We start from the raw sequence: 20305 nt of genomic DNA, 5'->3' as shown, positions 1-20305 counted from the left end.
CGGGACCGGACCGGGAGCGCGGCAGAACGGACCCGGCCCAGGTTCGGTCCGGGGCTCAGACCGGGGGCACGGCGGGACGGACCGGGACCGGACCGGGAGCACGGCAGGACGGACCCGGCCCAGGTTCGGTCCGGGGCTCAGACCGGGAGCACGGCGGGACGATGACGGTCCCGGCCCCGGTCCCGGCGGAGGCGTGGCCAGACCGGTCCAGTGGGCGGGGTCACTCTAGCCCCCGCCCACTCGGGGCCGAGCGCCACGCGGCCGGGCCCTGGCAACGGCGGGGCCCTCGGTACCCGTCCCGGGCTGCCCGCGGCGCCGCCTGCTCGCGGGACGGCCCCGCCGCGGCCCGAGGAGCCGCCCCTGCCGGTCTGACCGGTCCGACCGGCTCTGCCGCTCGGCCCGGCTCGTCCGCCGCCCGCCCCGAGCGGCCGTGAGCCGCGGTGGTGCGGGCCGGGGCGGGCGCGCCGGGACCGGCGGCGCCGCGGGCAGTCCCGGGGCAGCCGGTCGGTGTGAGGGGCGGTGGGAGCGGGACGGGAGAGCGGCCGGTACGGGGGGCGCAGGACGGGGGGGCTCGGCCCGGGGCTCGGGATGGGGGCCCGGGATGAGGGGGCTTCGGGGGAGGCGATGGGCTCGGCCCTGGGGGCGAAGGGCTCCATAGGGGGCTGTGGGGCATCCCGGAGGGGAGGGGGCTCTGTGGGGGCGGCTGAGCGCTGCCCTATAGGGGAGGGGGCTCTGTAGGGTCTCCGTGCTCCTGTGGAGGAGGAGCATCTGTGGGACCTCTGGGCTCTGCTCTGTAGGGGAGGGGTCCCTGTAGGGGCTCCGGGCTCTGCTCTGTAGGGGAGGGGGCTCTGTAGGGGCTCCGGGCTCTGCCCTATAGGGGAGGGGTCCCTGTGGGGTCCAGCGGCACTAACGGGACTCAGAGCGGACCGGGAAGGGGAACGCCGTGGATGAAACCCTGAGGAGAGCCGGGCTCTGCAGGGAATCCCGGAGGGGTGGGACGAGGTGTGGGGACAGCGCTGCTGGAGCTGCCCCGCGCCCGCAGGTGACAGCGGAGCCCTGAGGATGCGGGGCCGGATCCCGGGAATCTGCGGAGCCCTGAGGATGCGGGGCCGGATCCCGGGAATCTGCGGAGCCCTGAGGATGCGGGGCCGGATCCCGGGAATCTGCGGAGCCCTGAGGATGCGGGGCCGGATCCCGGCCCTGCTCGGCCTGGCCCTGGCCTTGGCATCGCTGCTGCCCACGGCCGGAGCGCGCCGGAGCCAGGACCTGCACTGCGGAGGTGTGGGGGGACAAGGGGGGGACAGTGTGGGACACGGGGGACCGGATGGGACAGGGGGAACAGTGGGGACAGGGCAGGACAAGTGGGAAAGGGGGAAAAGGGAGCACAGGGACATGGGGACAGGATGGGACAGGGGAAACAGTGGGGACAGGGCAGGACAGGGTGGTGGCACAGGGCTTGGGGGTGTCCACTGGGACCAGCTGGACCCCCAATGTCCAGAGGGACAGGCTGAGGGTCTCCAGGCCATGGGGACTCCTCCCCGCACGCCCTCCATCCCAGTGTGCCCCAGTCACACCAGCCTGGCTCTGGGCAGCCACAGGAGCACCCGTGCCAGGTGTCCCATGTCACCGTGTCCCCTCACAGCCTGCAGGGCGCTGGTGGACGAGCTGGAGTGGGAGATCGCCCAGGTGGATCCCAGAAAAACCATCCAGATGGGCTCGTTCCGCATCAACCCCGACGGCAGCCAGTCGGTGGTGGAGGTGAGGCCTCTCCCGGGGTCCCCGCTCCCGGCGCCGCTCCCGGGGGACCCCGCTGACCCCTGCCCGGGCCCGCAGGTGCCGTACGCTCGGTCCGAGGCGCACCTGACGGAGCTGCTGGAGCGCGTGTGCGAGAAGATGAAGGAGTACGGCGAGAAGGCGGACCCGGCCACGCACCGCAAGAGCTACGTCCGCGTCATCTCCCACGACGGCACCAAGATGGACCTTTCCGGGGTCAAGTTCGACGGGGATGTCACCTCCAGCCTGAAATTCGCGGTGTGTGAGGGGACGGGGTGGGGGGCGTGGGTGGGACGGGGGCTCCCGGGGGCTGGCGGTGTCACCGGTGTCACCGTTGCAGTGCGAGAGCATCGCTGAGGAGTACGAGGACGAGCTCATCGAGTTTCTGTCGCACGAGGCTGAGAACGTCAAGGACCGGCTCTGCAGCAAGAGGACGGGTGAGATTGGGGGGCATGGGGGGCTCTGCTGCTGCTCCTGGGGACGTGGCTGCTCCGCTGGTGCCGAGCTGAGCCGAGCTGAAATAAGCTGAGCTGAGCTGAGCTGAGCCAAGCTGAGCTGAGCCGAGCTGAGCTGAGCTGAGCTGAGCTGAAATGAGCTGAGCTGAGCTGAGCTGAGCTGAAATGAGCTGAGCTGAAATGAGCTGAGCTGAGCTGAGCTGAGCTGAGATGCCAGCCCAGAGCAGGGGCTGTTCCTGAGGGTCTTTGCTGCTCTCCCAGGGGGTCTCTCCTGCTCCATCACTGCTGGGATGGGAGGAGATGCCAGCCCAGAGCAGGGGCTGTCTGGAGTCTCTGCTGTTCCAGAGGCTGAAGCTGCTCTGTTGGTGCTGGGATGGGAGGAGATGCTGGCCCAGAGCAGGGGCTGTCCCTGGGGATCTTTCCTGCTGTCCCAGGGGGTTTCTCCTGCTCTTCCAGGGGTCTCTCCTGCTCTGTCAGTGCTGGGATGGAAGGAAATGCTGGCCCAGAGTAGGGTCAGTCCCTGGGGATCTTTCCTGCAGTTCCAGGGAGTTTCTCCTGCTGTTCCAGGGGCTGTATCTGCTCCATTGGTGCTGGGATGGGATTTGGGGCTGTCCCGGGGGGTCTCTGCTGCTCCATCACTGCTCTGAGCCCAGAGCAGGGGCTGTTCCTGGGGGTCTTTGCTGCTGTTCCAGGGGTCGTGGCTGCTCTGTCGGTGCTGGGATGGGATTTTCTGCCAGCCCAAAGCTGGGGCTGTCCCAGGGGGTCTCTCCTGCTCTTCTGGGGGTCTCTCCTGGTGTTCCAGGGCTCGTGGCTGCTCTGTTGGTGCTGGGATGGGATTTTCTGCCAGCCCGGGGCAGGGAGGAGCTGCAAGTTCTTCCCCAAATCCCAGCACCCCATCGCAGAGCCCGGACCCTGCTGGCACTGGGGTTGTTTTGGGATGCTGGGGCCGAGCCAGGGCAGCTGCTGTGCTGACTCTGTGGCCTCTCCTGGCACATCCAATGGCCCTGTCCCATTCTGGGGCTATTTCCAGCTCACAAACACCCAGGTCAGGGCACGGTGTGACCTTTGGGCCACTGCAGTCCTGGACGGGGCCCTGGACGGGGCCAGGGCAGGTCCCTTTGTACCTGGCACAGCCATCAGGGCAATGCTCTGCCCCAGGGGGTCCTGAGGGTCTCCACAGCTGCTCTTGGGGCTCCTCCTGCAGCGTGGGGGCCGGAGCAGGGACAGGCCAGGCTGTGGCTGTGTCCAAACAGCCACATTTGTCATTAACCACAGGATAAAGGCAGGGAAATGCCACTGGCCCTGGCTCAGGTCACAGCAGGGACCGGTCCTGGGAGGGGACAGGGCAGCAGAGGGAGTCCCACGGGGCTCTGATGTGTCCTGAGGGTCCCACAGGGCTCCAGCACTGAGGGTCCCACAGGGCTGCTGTGTCCTGGGGGTCCCATGGGGCTCCAACACATCCTGGGGGTCCCACAAAGCTGCCTTGTCCTGGGGGTCCCAAAGGGTCTGGTGCATCCTGAGGGTCCCATGGAGCTCTGATGTGTCCTGAGGGTCCCACAGGGTTGTCATATCCTGGGGATCTTGTGGGACCTCTGCATCCAGAGGGTCCCACAGGGCTCCAGCACTGAGGGTCCCACAGGGCTGCCGTCTCCTGGGGGTCCCACAGGGGTCTGGTGCATCCTGAGGGTCCCATGGAGCTCCGACACCTCCTGGGGGTCCCACAGGGGTCTGGTGCATCCTGAGGGTCCCACAAGGCTCGGATGTGACCCAAGGGTCCCGCAGGGCTGCCGTGTCCTGGGGGTCTCCTGGGGGGTCCCACGGGGCTCCAACACATCCTGGGAGTCCCACAAGGCTCAGATGTGACCCAAGGGTCCCACAAAGCTGTCGTGTCCTGGGGGTCTCCTGGTGCATCCAGAGGGTCCCACGGGGCTGTGGCCACGGGAGGTCCCACGGCTCTGTCCCATCCCTGGAGTCCCATGGGGCTCCAGCACACCCCCAAAACTTCCATGGGGCTCCAGCACACCCCGATTGTCCCCCGTTGTCCCCGCAGACCTGTGTGACCACGCGCTCCACATCCCGCACGACGAGCTGTGACTGCCTCCGGAGCAGGGACCGGGACAGCGCCGGGACCCACCGGGATGGCCCCGGGACCCACCGGGATGGCCCCGGGACAGACGGATCTGCCGGGACCTCCACGGCTCTGGAGCTGCTGCCTCGCCCCGTGCGGAGCTCCCGTCCTATTTATTCCCCGTCCGGGGCCACCGGGACGGCCACGGGGCCGGGGCCACGTCCTCGCTCCTGCCGGGACATTTCAGGGACATTCCTGCCCCGCTGCCGGGGGACACGGGGGACACACCGGGGCTCAGCCCCTGCGGGGTGGGGGTTTGGGGACCCCCCCTCCCTTTTGCAGGCAATAAAGGGGCCGTGGGCCCACCCGAGGGCAGCTCTGGTCCGGTGTGGAGTGGGGTGGGGTGGGGTGGGGGACAGCAGTGTCCCCACGTGTCCCCGGTGGCTCGAGTGCCCTCGAGGGCAGCGTTCAGCCCCTCGTGGCTCGGCTGGTCAGCCCATGGCTCTGTGTCACCCCAAGTCACCCACTGCAGGGGCACCATGGGGGTCTGGCCACCCCGTGTCACCCTGTGTCACCTCATGTCGTCCACTGTGGGGGTGCTGGCTCTCAGCTGTCACCCGGTGTCACCCCACCCGCCCCCCCCCCCCCCCACTGAAAGGGCTCTGTGAGGGTTCTGGCCTCTCTGCCGTGGCCTGTGTCACCTCATGTCACCTGGCCAAGGGACAGGAGCAGCAGGAGGGCTCTGCCCCTCTTCTGGCACCTGCCACCCCATGGTGTCACTCCACTGTGTCACCCCATGTCCCTCGGCTGTGTCACCCGTTGCACCAGGGGCCAGCAGGACAGTGCCCTGGGCTCAGCGGGGGTGGTGACGTCACCACCGAGCCTCATGCCACATCCTATCACCTCAAGCCACTGTGGCCACATACAGGATGATGTCATGGGCTCCAGTGACCTCATACAGCCCGCCCGAGCGCCTGGTGACGTCACGGGGTTGCCCCCCCGCCCCCGCAGCCGAACCCCACCGAGACACCGGCGCGGCCGCGGGGATGACACCAGACCATGACGTCACGCATTGCGGCCGGTGACGTCACGAGAGGGGGCGGGCACCCCCTCACCCCACCCCTGGTCCTGATCAGGCGAATGCGGCGGCCACCTATAGCTTGCGCCCCCCGCCACTTCATTAGCGTGGCCCCGCCCCGCGGCGCGCCACTTGGCCAATAGCAAGTGGCTCTGCCCCGGGAGGGGGCGGGGTTATGCTAATAACCAGCGCCGCGCTCCGCCCCGCCCTCACGTTGAGGACCCCCGGCCGCCGCCGCTCCGGCCCCGCTCCCGCCCCGGTCCCGCTCCCGGCCCCGCTCCCGGTCCCGGCCCCGTTCAGCCCCGGCCTGTCCCGTCCCGGTACCGCCATGACGCTCCTCGCCGCCGGCAGCCGGGCGGCCGCGCGCCTCCGCGGGCCCAAGGTGAGCGCGCCTGGCCCGGCCTCGCCGCGCCTTAAAGGGGCGACGCCGCGGGGGGAAGGGAGAGCGGGGGGGGTCCGGTTCTTAAAGGGGCGACGCGGGGGGCGCTGCCTTAAAGGGGCCGCGCGGTGGCGGCGGAGGAGGGGGGATGGGACCGGGGTGACCGGGATCGCGACCGGGATCGGGATCGGGATGGGGACCGGGGTGGGCGCGGGGCCGCAGCGGCAGCACGTGGTAGGGGCCGGCGCCGGGCGCTCCCGCCGCAGCCTTCTCAGCGCCGGGGGCACCGGGAGTGGCTCGGGGGGCTCCGGGCCCGGTCCGCGCCCGGGGGGCTCCGCTGCTGCCTCAACCCCGTGTCGGGGCCTCCGCCCCGGGGCAGCCCCGCTGGGGGTTCCGGTTCCTCGTTGTGCCGCGCTGGGCTTGGGGGGTCCGGGACGCCCCCCGGGAACCCCGCACCGGCCCCGGGAGCCCGCGCCCGGTGGCACCGGCAGTAGGGGGGGTGAAGGCGGGGACCGTCCCCACCGCCACCGCCCTTCTCCAGCGTCCCGGTGCCGTAGAGGACACCGGGGTCACAGCGAGGGGACCCCCATGCTTGCCGAGCGCCGGTACCGGGCCGGGGCGGCCCCGGCCCCTCCGCTCTGTTTGCCTTGGCCGCGGCCCCGGCGTTTCGTAACGGGCGTTGCGGTGTCTTTATCGACCGGGCGATATTTTGGGATATTCACCATGCCCCACTTAGCCCTGCTCTCCCGGCAAACCGGGCGGACCGGAGCCGCCCCCCCGGCTTCAGCCGTGATCCCGACCCTCCTCCTCCTCCCCTCGGCCTGACCCCGCCGCCTCGAGCCGCGGAGCCCCTGCAGCCCCGAGCACAACGGGAGCCCCCGGAGGGTCCCGGTGTGCCCCCGCACTCCCCCCGGCCGGTGCCCGGTGTCCCCGCCGACACGTGTGACCTTGAGCCAGTGGCACCGCGGTGACAGCGGGACGAGCCGTGGGGACCCCCAAAACGGGGCGAGACGGGGGTGAAACACCGGGGGTGACACGGGGAGGGGGGGGGAAGGTGACGGGGCCCCCGCGGCGGCGGCAGCGGCCGCCTTGACCTTGGGCTTCCCGCTGCCGCCTCCATTGTTCCGCCGGCATTTTCCCTTCCCGGAGCCGCCTGTTGCGGGGGGACGCGGCCTCGCCACCCGCCACGGCCACACCCGGCCCACCGGGGACCCCCTGGCCGGGCCGGGGGCTCGCGGGGGGCCGGGGGACACCGTGGGGGGGGTGAGGGGGTCGCTGCAGCGCGGCCCCCCCGCGTCCTCCCGGCAGCCAGTGGGAAAACCGAGTCATGTTCTGGCTCTGCCGCAGGCGCTGCCGCAGCTCCCGGCCCCGGGGAATCTCCGGGTGTCCCTGTGGATGGCAGCCCCGGTGTCCCCCGGTGTCCCCCAGCCCCCGTTGCCCGGCGGGGCGGGCGAGCGCGGTGTCCCCGCGGCGGGCGCTGCCAGGCCCGGGGTGTGTTCCCGGGGAGTCCCCGCGGTTCCCGGTTCCCACGCGTGGGCGAGGAACAAAGTTCGGATTCCCCGGCTCAGGAAAACCGCGGCCGTGCCTGGCCGGGCGCGGCTCCAGGAAGGAGAAGGCGGCCGCGTTCCCCGTGCCAGGTCCGGCTCCGGCTGCGAGGGCAGCGCGGGGCCGGCCCGGCTGATCCCGGCCCGGCTGATCCCAGCCCGGCTGATCCCAGCCCGGCTGATCCCGGCCCGGCTGATCCCGGCCCGGCTGATCCCGGCCCGGCTGATCCCGGCTCTTGGCCGCGCCCGCCTGGGCGAGTGAAGCGCCCCTGGTGTCCTTGGGAACCGGGGTCTCAGCTCCTGCCACGGTGCTGGGGGGGGGGGCTCGTCTGGCTGCACCCCCCCACAAAAGAGGCTCTGCCCTGGTGACAGGGGGGTCTCTGTGTCCCTTGTCCCACAGAATGCACCGTGTGTCCTCTTCGCTGCTCGCCACGCCAGCGCCGCCACGGTAAGGGGGGTCCTCTGCTGTGACCCCTGTCCTGTCACCTGTTCTCCTGACTCCTCTTCCCTGTGGCTGCCTCTCCTGAGACCCCTCTCCAAGGGGAGGCCCTTCACTTGTCATCCTCTTTCCTGTCCCCGTCTCTCTCGTCACTCCCTCTGCCATGAACCCCTCTCCTGTCACCCCATCCACTCTCCTCCACTGGGAGCTCTCTTTCCTGTCACCCCCCTTCCTGTGACCCCCTCTCCTCTCACCCCTCTTCAAGGGGGGGACCCTCTCTCATCACCCTCTCTCCTGTCACCCCCTTTCCTGTCTCCTCTCTCCAAGGGGAGCCCCTCTTCTATTGCCCCATCTCCTTCACCCTCTTTCCTGTCCCCATCTCTTTTGTCATCCTCTTTCCCATCACCCCTCTCCAGGGGGAGTCCCCTCTCCTGCCCCACATCTCCTGTCACCCCTCTCCAGGGGGAGTCCCCTCTCCTGTCACCCTCTCAGTCGTTGCACCTTTTCCTTGTCCCTCTTCTTCTGTCACCCCTGCCCTGTGCTCAGCCCCCACGTCACATCCCTGTCCCTCGTCCCCAGAACCTCAAAGACGTCTTGGCCACCATGATCCCCAAGGAGCAGGCGAAGATCAAGAGCTTCCGGCAGCAGCACGGCAGCACGGCCATCGGGCAGATCACAGTGGACATGGTGAGTGTGCGGCCGCACCGGGGCCACCGGGCCCTGCCGCCGCCCCTCACCGCGGCCTCCCGGCCCTTTCCAGGTGTACGGCGGCATGAGGGGCATGAAAGGGCTGATCTACGAGACCTCCGTGCTGGATCCTGACGAGGTAGGGCCCCGTCCCACCCCATCCCATCCCCGTCCCACCCGGCTCCGGCCCCGCTGACGCTCCCGGCTCCGCAGGGCATCCGCTTCCGTGGCTACAGCATTCCCGAGTGCCAGAAGAAGCTGCCCAAAGCTGCGGGGGGAGAGGAGCCACTGCCCGAGGGGCTCTTCTGGCTGCTGGTGACCGGAGAAATCCCAACCCAGGAGCAGGTACCACCAGGAGGGGGCTGGCAAACAGCTGAGGGGGGTCTGACAGCCCCCAGACCCAGGAGGGGGCTGGCAAACAGCTGAGGGGGGTCTGACAGCCCCCAGACCCAGGAGGGGGCTGGCAAACAGCTGAGGGGGGTCTGACAGCCCCCAGACCCAGGAGGGGAATGGCAAACGGCTGAGGGGGTCTGACAGCCCCCAGACCCAGGAGGGGAATGGCAAACAGCTGAGGGGGTCTGGCAGCCCCCAGACCCAGGAGGGGAATGGCAAACGGCTGAGGGGGTCTGACAGCCCCCAGACCCAGGAGGGGAATGGCAAACAGCTGAGGGGGTCTGGCAGCCCCCAGACCCAGGAGGGGAATGGCAAACGGCTGAGGGGGTCTGGCAGCCCCCAGACCCAGGAGGGGAATGGCAAACGGCTGAGGGGGTCTGGCAGCCCCCAGACCCAGGAGGGGAATGGCAAACAGCTGAGGGGGTCTGACAGCCCCCAGACCCAGGAGGGGAATGGCAAACAGCTGAGGGGGTCTGGCAGCCCCCAGACCCAGGAGGGGAATGGCAAACGGCTGAGGGGGTCTGGCAGCCCCCAGACCCAGGAGGAGAATGGCAAACGGCTGAGGGGCTCTGGCAGCCCCCAGGCCCCGCAGCTCAGCCCCGGCGTGTCCCCGTAGGTGACCTGGCTGTCCCGGGAGTGGGCCAAGCGTGCAGCTCTGCCCTCCCACGTGGTGACCATGCTGGACAACTTCCCCACCAACCTGCACCCCATGTCCCAGCTGAGCGCCGCCGTCACCGCCCTCAACAGCGAGAGCAAGTTCGCCCGCGCCTACGCCGAGGGCATCCACCGCGCCAAGTACTGGGAGGTACGGGGGGAGCTGCTGCCCCAGCGCTGACTTTTGGGGGTGGATTTGGGTGCAGGGGGTCGGGGGAGCACGGTCTCACCCCGCTGGTCCCAGTTTGTGTACGAGGACGCCATGGACCTGATCGCGAAGCTGCCGTGCGTGGCCGCCAAGATCTACCGCAACCTGTACCGCGAGGGCAGCGGCATCGGGGCCATCGACCCCAACCTCGACTGGTCCCACAACTTCACCAACATGCTGGGCTACACCGACCCCCAGTTCATCGAGCTGATGCGGCTCTACCTCACCATCCACAGGTACGGAGCTGGGAGCTGCACCTGGAGCAGCTGGGGACGTGGAGTAGGCGGAGGTTTGGCCCCGAACATGCCCGGGCTGCTCCTGGGGTGTCACCGGGAGCAGGCAGGGCTGGGGTGGGGCTGAACCGGGCTGGCAACACCGTGCACCCCACCCCCAAAATGCTGTGAAAGGTGTTTGGTGGGGCTGGGGGAGTCCTGATGGCCCTCTCACCCCGGCAGTGACCACGAGGGAGGGAATGTGAGTGCCCACACGAGCCACCTCGTGGGCAGCGCCTTGTCTGACCCGTACCTCGCCTTCGCCGCCGCCATGAACGGGCTGGCCGGGCCCCTGCACGGCCTCGCCAACCAGGTGGGCACTGCTCCCTGCCCAGCGTCCCTCTCCCTGTCTGTCCCTCTCCCTGTCACTCTATCCATGTTCTTCTCCCTGTCTCTCTCCCTGTCCATGTGTCCCTCTCCCTGTCTGTCCCTCTCCCTGTCACTCTGTCCATGTTCTCCCTGTTTCTCTCCCTGTCCATGTGTCCCTCTCCCTGTCTGTCTCTCCATGTATCCCTCTGACTGTCCCTCTCCCTGTTGGTTTGTCCCTCTCCCCATCCTGTTCATGTGTCCCTCTCCCTGTCCACGTGTCCGTCTGTCCCTCTCCCCATCCATGTGTCCATCTGTCCCTCTCCCCATCCATGGATCCCTCTCCCCGTGTCCCTCTGTCCCTCTCCCCATCCCTGTGTCCCTCTGTCCCCATCCCCGTGTCCCTCTGTCCGTCTCCCCATTCTCGTGTCCCTCTGTCCCTCTCCCCATTCTCGTGTCCCTCTGTCCCTCTCCCCATCTCCAATGTCCCTCTCCCCATCCATGGATCCCTCTCCCCGTGTCCCTCTGTCCCTCTCCCCATCCCTGTGTCCCTCTGTCCCTTTCCCCGTGTTCCTCTGTCCCTCTCCCCATCCCTGTGTCCCTCTGTCCCTTTCCCCGTGTCCCTCTGTCCATCTCCCCATCCCTGCCTGGCCTCACTCCGGCCGTTCCCACAGGAGGTGCTGCTCTGGCTCACGGACCTGCAGAAGGAGCTGGGCAAGGACGTGTCGGACGAGAAGCTGCGGGATTTCATCTGGAACACGCTCAACTCGGGCAGGGTGAGGCTCGGGGCCGTGCTGGGGCTCGGGGCTGTGCTGGGGGTCAGGAGCAGGCCCTGAGCCCCCGTCCCTGCAGGTGGTGCCGGGCTACGGGCACGCGGTGCTGCGGAAGACGGACCCGCGCTACACCTGCCAGCGGGAGTTCGCCCTCAAGCACCTGCCCAAGGACCCCCTGTTCAAGCTCGTGGCGCAGCTCTACAAGATCGTCCCCAACGTGCTGCTGGAGCAGGGCAAGGCCAAGAACCCCTGGCCCAACGTGGATGCCCACAGCGGGGTCCTGCTGCAGGTGAGCCCAGGGTCCTCTGTCCCTTTGCCTGGTTGTGTCCCTCTGTCATGTCTGTCCCTTTTCCCTGTCAGTCTGTCCTTTTCCCTGTCTGTGTATCCCTTTCTGTGTTCACATCCCTCTCCCTGTTCTCTGTTCTTCCTCCTGTCCATGGGTCCTTCTCCCTATCTGTTCCTTGCCCTGTGTGTCCCTCTCTATGTTCTCCTCCCTGTCTGTGTGTCCCTCTCCCTGTACTGTGTGTCCTCTATGTCCTGTGTCCCTCTCTCTGTTCTCTTTCCTGTCTATGTGTCCCTGTCCTGTCTGTCCCTTTCCCTGTCCTGTCTGTCCCTCTCTCTGTGTCTCCCTCTCCCTGTCTGTGTGTCCTGTGTGTCCCTTTCTCTGTTCTCCTCCCTGTCTGTGTGTCCCTCTCCCTGTACTGTGTGTCCCGTGTCCCTCTCTCTATTCTCTTTCCTGTCTGTCCCTTTCCCTCTCTCTGTGTGTCCCTCTCCCTGTGTATCCTCTCTGTCCTGTGTGTCCCTCTCTCTGTTCTCCTCCCTGTTTGTGTGTCCCTCTCCCTGTTTGTGTGTCCCTCTTCCTGTCTGTGTGTCCTCTGTGTCCTGTGTCCCTCTCTCTGTTCTCCTCCCTGTGTGTCCCTCTCCCTGTCCCATCCCTCCCTCTCCCAGCCTGTTCCTCTCCCCATCCACCCACCCCTCACCCTGTTGCTCTCTGCCTCTCCTTGTCCATTTGTCCCTGTCCCACCTGTCCCTTCTCCTGTCCTGTCTGTCCCTCTCCCTGTGCCCTGGGGGGCTCCTGGCTGCCCCCTGCCCACGCCGAGCCCCTGTCCCCGCAGTACTACGGCATGAAGGAGATGAATTACTACACGGTGCTCTTCGGGGTGTCGCGGGCCCTGGGCGTCCTCTCGCAGCTCATCTGGAGCCGGGCGCTGGGATTCCCCCTGGAGCGACCCAAATCCATGAGCACCAAGGGCCTCATGCAGCTCGTGGGCTACAAATCCGGCTAAAGAAGGGACGGGGACAGGGCTCCCCCAGGGAACGCCGCGCTGCCGGGCCCGGCCCGGACGCCCTCGGCACTGAACCCCCCTCGGGGCCCCCCCACCCGCCTTGGGGAGGGGCAGAGGCAGCCCTGGGGTCCCCCCCCCCCAGCCCCAAACCCAGATCCCCTGCCCTGGTGGGGTGTGGGGGGCGCTCCCGTGCCCCCTCCCCACCCCAGCAGCTCTCACTGCGCACACTGGGAGCCCCCCTTCCCCAGGCTCCCCACACTTGGAGCCCCCCCCCGGCTCCCCCACTGCTGGGCTGGGGGGGCTCCTGGGGGGGGGGGTGGGGGGCACAGCCCCCACTGCAGCCCCCCGAGAGGGGTTCAGTCCAGCCCCATGTCCGGGCCCCCGCAGGGACTCGATACACTCCTCCCCGGCCGCGCCCCCGTGTTTGTGTGACCCCCTTCCCCCCCTTCCCCCCTGCCTGAAGCCCCCGGGAGCCAGAGCTGGGACCCCCCCCCCCGGGGCCCCCACCCCGGCTCCTCGCAGCTCTCGGGCACTTCTGTACAAACAACAACAAAAATGCAAAATAAATGTTTTTATTAACAAACCCCCAGCCTCCCACCTCCCTGCCCAAATCGGGGGGGGTCAGGGGATGGTGCCCCCACCCCACCCGGGGGTCTCAGCATGCAGCCCCCCCCCCCCAGAATCCCCCCTCCCATGCTGAATGAGGACCAGGAGGCTGCTGACCCTTGGAAAATTCTCTTTATTGGCCTGGCAAAGCCCGCCCTTCCTCGGGCAGCACGGCCAGGACAGGCTCGGGGGGCTCGGGGAGCCCCTCACCCCCCCGGGGGGGCTTCGTGGTGGCGGCGGGGGTGGGGGGGAAACTGAGGCCTTCCCATCCCCCCCCCCCCCCCCACAGGTGAGGAACCGCGAGTGGGGCCGGGGGGGCGCTGGGGGTGGGGTCGGGACCGTGTGGGTCCCTGCGGAGGGTGCTGGGGTGGGGGGCAGCGGGGGGGGGGCAGCGGGAGCCGCCCCCTCCCCACCCTGTGCGTGTGGCTTGTGCAAAGTGTGCGACGGCTCGGGGGGCTCCTCCCTGCGCCGGCTCCTTCCCTTTTATTCCTGGAAGAGCTGGGGAGGAAGCGGAGGGGGGGGGTCCCAGCAGCTTCCCCCCCCCCCTCACCAAACCCCCCCACCCCGTTCCTCCGGCTCTCCCGGAGCACGGCGGGGCCCAGGCACCGGAGCTGCCCCCGCCGGGGCCCTCCGGCCTGGCCGAGGAGTTTAAAAACAACCAAAGCAACCAAAAATAAAAGGGTTAAAAAAAAAAAAAAAAAAAAGAAGAAGAAAAAGAAAAAAAAAACGCAACCAAAAAAAAAAAAAAAACCAAACAAACAAGAACTAAAATATTAAAACCCCAAATCAGCTGCAAAACCAGGGAGTCCAGCGCCGGGACGCAGCTCCTGGGACCGGGGCTCACGGCAGCCCCGGGGGGCGTTGAGGCAACAGCAGCGCAAACGCATTTATCGAATAAATATTTCTGGGGGGTGGGCACAGTCCGGGGGTGCCCGGCCCGGCCGCCCTCACGTCTGGTGCACCTCGTGGAACATCAGCTCCCGGGGGATGCGGGTCTCGGGCCCGAAGTTCTTGGCCGCGCGGCGCTCGAAGGCGGCCACCATCTGCTTGACCACCTCATCGAAGAACACGGTGGCCAGCTGGGAGTGCAGCAGGGAGCGGAACTCGAAGGAGATCTGGGCAGGAGGAGGAGGAGGAGAGCAGGTGAGCCCCGGCGGGTGAGCCCCGCCCTCCCCGGGGGGGGGTCGTACCGAGAAATCCACGGTGCTGGTGCGGGGGTAGCCGGGGATGCCGGGGCTGAAGCGCCAGTTGGTCTCCAGGTGGTTGAAGAGGCGCCCGTCGGTGCAGACGGCCTGGGCAGGGGAAAAGGGGATGCTCAGGGGGCCTGGCAGGCACCGGGGTCAGGGAACCCTCCAGGCTGGAAACCCCTCCTGGATCCAGCCCAACCTGGGATCCCCCAGAGAGCCACATCCTGGTCACCTCCAGGGATGGGCACTGCAAACCTCCCTGGGCACTTCCAGTGCCTGACAGCTTTTTCCACAGGGAAATTCCAACCTGAACCTTCCCTGGAACAATTTGAGGCTGTTTTCCCTTCTCCTGTTCTTCCCTGCGAAAAGATCTTGACCTCACCCCAGCTCTGCTCTCCCATCATGGAGTTGTGGGGTGAAAATTCCCCTCTGAGCCTCCTTTTCTCCAGGCAGCTCCAAAGCCTGAGCAGCTTTTCCAGGAGGAAATTCCTCCTCATGTCCATCCTGAACCTCTCCTGGAGGAATTTTTGGCTGTTCCCTCTCACCCTGGGAAACAGATCCCTGAGAACAGATCCTGACCCTACTCTCCCGTCATGGAGTTGTGGGGTGAAAATTCCCCTCTGAGCCTCCTTTTCTCCAGGCAGCTCCAAAGCCTGAGCACCTTTTCCAGGAGGAAATTCCTCCTGATGTCCACCCTGAATCTCTCCTGGAGGAATTTGGGGCTGCTCCCTCTTTTCCTGCTGTTCCCTGGGAACAGATCCCCATTCCTCTCTCCCATCAGGGAGTTGTGGGGTGGAAATTCCCCTCTGAGCCTCCCTTTCTCCAGGCAGTTCCAGAGCCTGAGCACCTTTTCCAGGAGGAAATTCCTCCTGATGTCCATCCTGAACCTCTCCTGGAGGAATTTGGGGCTGTTCCTTCTCCTCCTGCTGTTCCCTGGCAGCAGATCCCGACCCCGCTCTCCCATCAGGGAGTTGTGGGGTGGAAATTCCCCTCGGAGCCTCCTTCCCTCCAGGCTGAGCCCCTTTCCCAGCTCCCTCAGGGCCTCTCCAGACCCTTCCCCAGCTCTGGCCGCACTCCTGGTGTCCAGCCCTTGCTCCCAGCTCACCTTGACGAGGTGGGGCCGCACCAGGGTGACGATGGAGGTGTAGCGCTCCAGCACGGGTGGGAACCCCACCTCCAGCTGCGCCTTGACGTGGCCCGAGCGCCGCGACACCACCACGGACTTCTTGCACCAGGGCACGAAGTTCTTGTAGTCCTCCACGTTGGCCACCACGTCGTACATCTCCTGCATGGAGTACCTGCGGCAGAGACGGGGTTGGGATGGGGCTGGGATTGGGGTTGGGGTCAGCGTTGGGATTGGGGTCGGGGCTGGGATTGGGGCTGGGGTTGGGTCAGGGATGGAATTGGGGTTGGGGTCAGCGTTGGGATTGGGGTCACAGCTGGGATTGGGGCTGGGGTTGGGCTTGGGTCAGGGATGGAATTGGGATTGGGGTCAGGGTTGGGATTGGGGTTGGGTCAGGGTTGGAATTGGGGTTGGGGTCAGGGTTGGGATTGGGGTCACGGCTTGGGATTGGGGCTGGAATTGGGGTTGGGGTCGGGATTGGGATTGGGGCTGGAACTGGGGGGGTTGGGGCTGGGATTGGGGTTGGTGTTGGAATTGGGGTTGGGGCTGGGATTGGGGTTGGGTTGGGGTCAGAGCTGGCATTGGGGCTGGCATTGGGGTTGGGGTTGGAATTGGGTTTGGGACTGGAATTGAAGTTGGGTTGGGATTTGGGTTGGAATTGGGGCTGGGTTTGGGGGCCAGGGCTGGGGTTGGGACTGGAGTCAGGGGCAAAGTTGGAGCTGGGGTTGGAGCCGGGGCTGGGGTTGAACAGGAAGGGGTAGGGGCTGGGGTTGGGGGTTGGGGTTTTGGGGTCGGGATTGGGGCTGAGATGGGGATTGGAGCCGTGTTTGGGGCTGGGATTGGGGTTGAGGTTGAAGTCAGGGTTGGGGTTGGGGCTGGGAGCTGGGACTGGGGTCAGGCTCAGGGCTGGGGCTGGGATTAGGATTGGGCTGGGAGCTGGGATTAGGATTGGGCTGGGAGCTGGGACTGGGGTCAGGCTCAGGGCCGGGGCTGGGATTAGGATTGGGCTGGGAGCTGGGACTGGGGTCAGGCTCAGGGCTGGGGCTGGGATTAGGATTGGGCTGGGAGCTGGGATTAGGATTGGGCTGGGAGCTGGGACTGGGGTCAGGCTCAGGGCCAGGGCTGGGATTGGGATTGGGCTGGGAGCTGGGATTAGGATTGGGCTGGGAGCTGGGACTGGGGTCAGGCTCAGGGCTGGGGCTGGGATTAGGATTGGGCTGGGAGCTGGGACTTGGGGTCAGGCTCAGGGCTGGGAGCTGGGATTAGGGTTGGGCTGGGAGCTGGGATTAGGGTTGGGCTGGGAGCTGGGACTTGGGGTCAGGCTCAGGGCTGGGGCTGGGATTAGGATTGGGTTGGGGCTGGGATTAGGGTTGGGTTGGGGCTGGGATTAGGATTGGGCTGGGGCTGGGATTAGGATTGGGCTGGGGCTGGGATTAGGATTGGGTTGGGGCTGGGATTAGGATTGGGCTGGGGCTGGGATTAGGATTGGGTTGGGGCTGGGATTAGGATTGGGCTGGGGCTGGGATTAGGATTGGGCTGGGGCTGGGATTAGGATTGGGCTGGGGCTGGGATTAGGATTGGGTTGGGGCTGGGATTAGGATTGGGCTGGGGCTGGGATTAGGATTGGGTTGGGGCTGGGATTAGGGCCGGCTCAGGGCCGGGGCTGGGGCTGGGGTCAGGCTCAGGATCAGCGCCGGGGCCGGGCTGGCAGCCTCACCCACCCGATGATGCGGCGCTCCGAGTACTCCTTGCGCTTGTTGGTGAGGTTGAGGAAGCCCCGGCTGGGCTGGGCTCGGGGCTCCCCGGCCATGGGGCACGGCCGGCCCGGCCGGGAGAGCCGGAGCCCGCACGGGGCCGTGTGCCTGGGGGACAGCGCTGTCACCGGGAGCGCCGGGACCCTTCCTGGTGGACAAGGGCCCCTCCCGAGCTTCCCAAATTCCTTCCAGGGCTTCCCAAATCCCTCCAGAGCCTCACAAACCCCTCCAGAGCTTCCCAGGTCCTTCCAGAGCTTCCCAAATCCCTCCAGAGCCTCACAAACCCCTCCAGAGCTTCCCAGGTCCTTCCAGAGCTTCCCAAATCCCTCCAGAGCCTCACAAACCCCTCCAGAGCTTCCCAGGTCCTTCCAGAGCTTCCCAAATCCCTCCAGAGCCTCACAGGCCCCTCCAGAGCTTCCCAAATCCTTCCAGAGCTTCCCAGGTCCCTCCAGAGCCTCACAGACCCTTCCAGAGCTTCCCAAATCCTTCCAGAGCCTCACAAACCCCTCCAGAGCTTCCCAAATTCCTTCCAGAGCTTCCCAGGTCCCTCCAGAGCTTCCCAAATTCCTTCCAGAGCTTCTCAGGTCCCTCCAGAGCTTCCCAAATTCCTTCCAGGGCTTCCCAAATCCCTCCAGAGCCTCACAGACCCCTCCAGAGCTTCCCAGGTCCCTCCAGAGCTTCCCAAATTCCTTCCAGAGCTTCTCAGGTCCCTCCAGAGCTTCCCAAATTCCTTCCAGGGCTTCCCAAATCCCTCCAGAGCCTCACAGACCCCTCCAGAGCTTCCCAGGTCCTTCCAGGGCTTCCCAAATTCCTTCCAGAGCTTCCCAGGTCCTTCCAGAGCCTCACAGGCCCCTCCAGACCATCCCAAGCCCATTCCCACCTGGCCTGGGTCCCTTCCCAATGAACTCAGATCCCTTCCAGCCCTTCCCTGCTCCTTTCTGGACTGGCCCAGGTCCCTTCCAGACAATCCCAAGCCCCTTCCAGACCAATCCAGATCCCTCCAGACCACCCCAGGTCCCTTCCACACAGCCCAGGGTCCCTTTCTGAGCACTCCCTGTCCCTTCCTGGCCACCCCAGGTCCCTCCAGACCTTCCCGGGCCGGGAATCCCGGCTGGGGGCTCCGGGCCGGTGCCGGGGCTGATGCCAGGGCTGCGGCTGGCAGGAGGAGGAGGAGGAGGAGGAGGAAGGCCGGGAAACCCGACCTGGGGACACCTAATCCCGGCGGGGCCAAGTGCCCGCTGCCCCGCCGGCCCCGTCCCGTCCCCCCGGTGTCGCTCCAGGGGGGAGATCCCGCCTTTCCCACGGGAATTGTCCCCACCGGGGCCACCGGTCCCGCTCGTGTCCCCCGAGCAGAGGTCACAGCCGCGGCCGCACGGCCGGGTGACCTCGGCACTGTCCCCTCGCCCGGTGACACCGGCGCCCGACCCCGCCGGGGCTCGGCGACCCCGCGACCCCGCGGGCGGCGGCGGCGGCACCGGCCCGGTCCCGGTGTCCCCACGCGGGGTTTGCTCCAAGGTCAGACACCCCAAGGGAGCGTTCCCCACCCAGCGGCCTTCCACGGGAACCGGGACAGCGGCACCGCCGGCACCGCCGGCACCGCCGGCACCGCAGCCCCGGGACCCCGGGCCGGCCCCGCCGGGACCCCCCGGCTCCCCCACGGTGCCCCCGGACCGCCCCCCCCCCCCATCCCGCGGGGGCCGGGAGCGCGGCCAGGCCCGGAGGAGCCCCCGCAGCACGATCGCCTCCCGGGGCCCGCCCCGGTGTCCCCGGGGCCGGTGTGACCTCCGGGCCCCGCTCGCCCGGGGGCCGCCGCCCCGCGGGGCCGCCGCCGCTCACCTGCCGGGCGGGGCCGCCGCGGCCCGCAGGCGCTGCCGCGCCCCGAGCTGGAGGGCGCCGCGGAGCCGCCGGGCCGCCATGACCGGGCCGGGACCGGGGCCGGGCCGGAACCGGGACCGGGCCGGGACGCGGCGCCGCCGCCGCCCTGACCTCTCACCCCGTGACGTCACCGCGTCGCCATAGCGCCGGGTACGTCACGGGGCGGGGCGAGGCGACGCCTCCCGAGCGAGGAACGATGGGAGTTGTAGTCAGAGGGTGCGCGGGGCACCATGGGAAATGTAGTGCGGGCCGGGGCTGCGGCTGCTCCGGGACTGGGACCAACCGGGACCAACCGGGACTGCCCCAACCGGGGCTGCCGGGGCTGAGCTCTGCCCCAGGGGGCGCACGGCCCCGCCTCCCACGTGTGCCCCCGGTCCGTGGGTCCGGAGAGGGACGGGGAGCCGCCGGTGCCGTGTCCCGGTAAGGGCCCCGCTCCGAACTGGGCAGAGGAGCCGAGAGACCGGGAATTCACCGTGGCTGCGGGAACTGTGTGGCCCAGTGCCTCCCAGTGCAGCCCGGCACATCCCAGTGCCTCCCAGTGCAGCCCAGTCCAGTCCCAGTATTACCCAGTGCCAACCAGTCCCAGCCAGCACAGCCCAGTCCAGTTCAGCCCAGCACATCCCAGTTCCTCCCAGTACATCCCAGTTCAGCCCAGGGAATCCACCACCAGCTCCCAGCCCGACACAGTTCCCGGTGCCGGCCCGGCCCCGCTCGGAGCTGCAGCCGGGACCGGGAGCTGCAGCCGGGCCCGTGACCCCCCCCCGAGCCCCGGGACCCTCGCCCGGAGGTCACGGGATGGGTTTGGACCGGGGGAGTCACTCAGTGACCCCCCAGAACCATGAGCAGCTGCCTCGGGTCGGGATTCCCTCCGGAGAGACCCCACAGGGGGATGGAGGTGGCGAATGAGACCCCCGGGACCCTCTCCCACTGCCCCAGTGCCCTTTGGGCTGGGGGAGCTGCTGCTCAGGGACCACCGGGACCACCGGGGGATGTGGTTCCCACCGGAGAGACCCCACAGAGGGATGGAAGTGGCACACGGGGACCCCCGGGACCTTCTCCCACCACCCCACCACTCTTCGGGCTGGGGCACCCGGGACCCCCGGGGTTACCGACAGCTGATCCTGGATGTGATTCCCACCGGGGACACCCCGGGGCGGGTCAGAGCAGCGACCCCCGGGACCCCCGGGGTTACCGACAGCTGATCCTGGATGTGATTCCCACCGGGGACACCCCGGGGCGGGTCAGAGCAGCGACCCCCGGGACCCTCTCCCACCGCCCCGCCGCCCCTCGGGCCGGGGCAGCCGCTGCCGGGAGACCCCCGGCCACTTCCCCCGTGGACCCCCGGCCGGCCGGGCGACGCCGCTGCCCCGGGGCCGCCCCCGCTGCCGCTGCCCCCGTCGGCGGCGGCGCTCCGGGGCGGTGGGCGGCGCATCCCCGGCGCTCCA

The 20305-nt window shown here is 67.9% G+C and overlaps 3 protein-coding genes across 3 annotated transcripts; 2 read left to right on the top strand and 1 right to left on the bottom strand.

The window, feature by feature from the left end:
* Positions 1–462: 462 nt before the first annotated feature.
* CNPY2 (canopy FGF signaling regulator 2) lies at positions 463–4671 on the top strand. The gene is made up of 6 exons (XM_053967680.1): positions 463–545; positions 1043–1279; positions 1643–1758; positions 1834–2031; positions 2114–2210; positions 4279–4671. The coding sequence occupies exons 2-6, from the start codon at positions 1063–1065 to the stop codon at positions 4320–4322; spliced, it is 672 nt and encodes a 223-aa protein (XP_053823655.1). The 5' UTR covers positions 463–545; positions 1043–1062; the 3' UTR covers positions 4323–4671.
* Positions 4672–5570: 899 nt separating this feature from the next.
* CS (citrate synthase) lies at positions 5571–12898 on the top strand. Its single transcript, XM_053967567.1, has 11 exons — positions 5571–5756; positions 7698–7745; positions 8316–8423; positions 8497–8562; positions 8637–8768; positions 9433–9621; positions 9715–9914; positions 10134–10263; positions 10931–11032; positions 11109–11318; positions 12145–12898. Exons 1-11 carry the CDS (start codon positions 5703–5705, stop codon positions 12313–12315), a joined length of 1410 nt encoding a protein of 469 aa, XP_053823542.1. The 5' UTR covers positions 5571–5702; the 3' UTR covers positions 12316–12898.
* A 136-nt stretch (positions 12899–13034) lies between these two features.
* COQ10A (coenzyme Q10A) lies at positions 13035–18926 on the bottom strand. Its single transcript, XM_053967679.1, has 5 exons — positions 18822–18926; positions 16953–17093; positions 15214–15406; positions 14112–14213; positions 13035–14036 (listed from the first exon to the last, which is right to left on the bottom strand). Exons 1-5 carry the CDS (start codon positions 18899–18901, stop codon positions 13869–13871), a joined length of 684 nt encoding a protein of 227 aa, XP_053823654.1. The 5' UTR covers positions 18902–18926; the 3' UTR covers positions 13035–13868.
* Positions 18927–20305: the final 1379 nt, after the last annotated feature.

The sequence above is a fragment of the Vidua chalybeata genome, chromosome 30 (assembly GCF_026979565.1).
Source record: "Vidua chalybeata isolate OUT-0048 chromosome 30, bVidCha1 merged haplotype, whole genome shotgun sequence".
NCBI lineage: Eukaryota > Metazoa > Chordata > Aves > Passeriformes > Viduidae > Vidua > Vidua chalybeata.
This window is presented reverse-complemented; position numbering and strand designations above follow the sequence as displayed.

Coding starts and splice junctions, on each gene's coding strand:
- CNPY2 (XM_053967680.1), top strand. CDS start 1,063: ATGCGGGGCCGGATCCCGGGAATCTGCGGAGCCCTGAGGATGCGGGGC. Junction 1,280..1,642: donor CCAGGACCTGCACTGCGGAG/GTGTGGGGGGAC, acceptor GTCCCCTCACAG/CCTGCAGGGCGCTGGTGGAC. Junction 2,211..4,278: donor GCTCTGCAGCAAGAGGACGG/GTGAGATTGGGG, acceptor TTGTCCCCGCAG/ACCTGTGTGACCACGCGCTC.
- CS (XM_053967567.1), top strand. CDS start 5,703: ATGACGCTCCTCGCCGCCGGCAGCCGGGCGGCCGCGCGCCTCCGCGGG. Junction 8,769..9,432: donor AAATCCCAACCCAGGAGCAG/GTACCACCAGGA, acceptor GTGTCCCCGTAG/GTGACCTGGCTGTCCCGGGA. Junction 11,319..12,144: donor ACAGCGGGGTCCTGCTGCAG/GTGAGCCCAGGG, acceptor CTGTCCCCGCAG/TACTACGGCATGAAGGAGAT.
- COQ10A (XM_053967679.1), bottom strand. CDS start 18,901: ATGGCGGCCCGGCGGCTCCGCGGCGCCCTCCAGCTCGGGGCGCGGCAG. Junction 17,094..18,821: donor GCGGCGGCCCCGCCCGGCAG/GTGAGCGGCGGC, acceptor GCTGTCCCCCAG/GCACACGGCCCCGTGCGGGC. Junction 15,407..16,952: donor TCGGAGCGCCGCATCATCGG/GTGGGTGAGGCT, acceptor TCTCTGCCGCAG/GTACTCCATGCAGGAGATGT.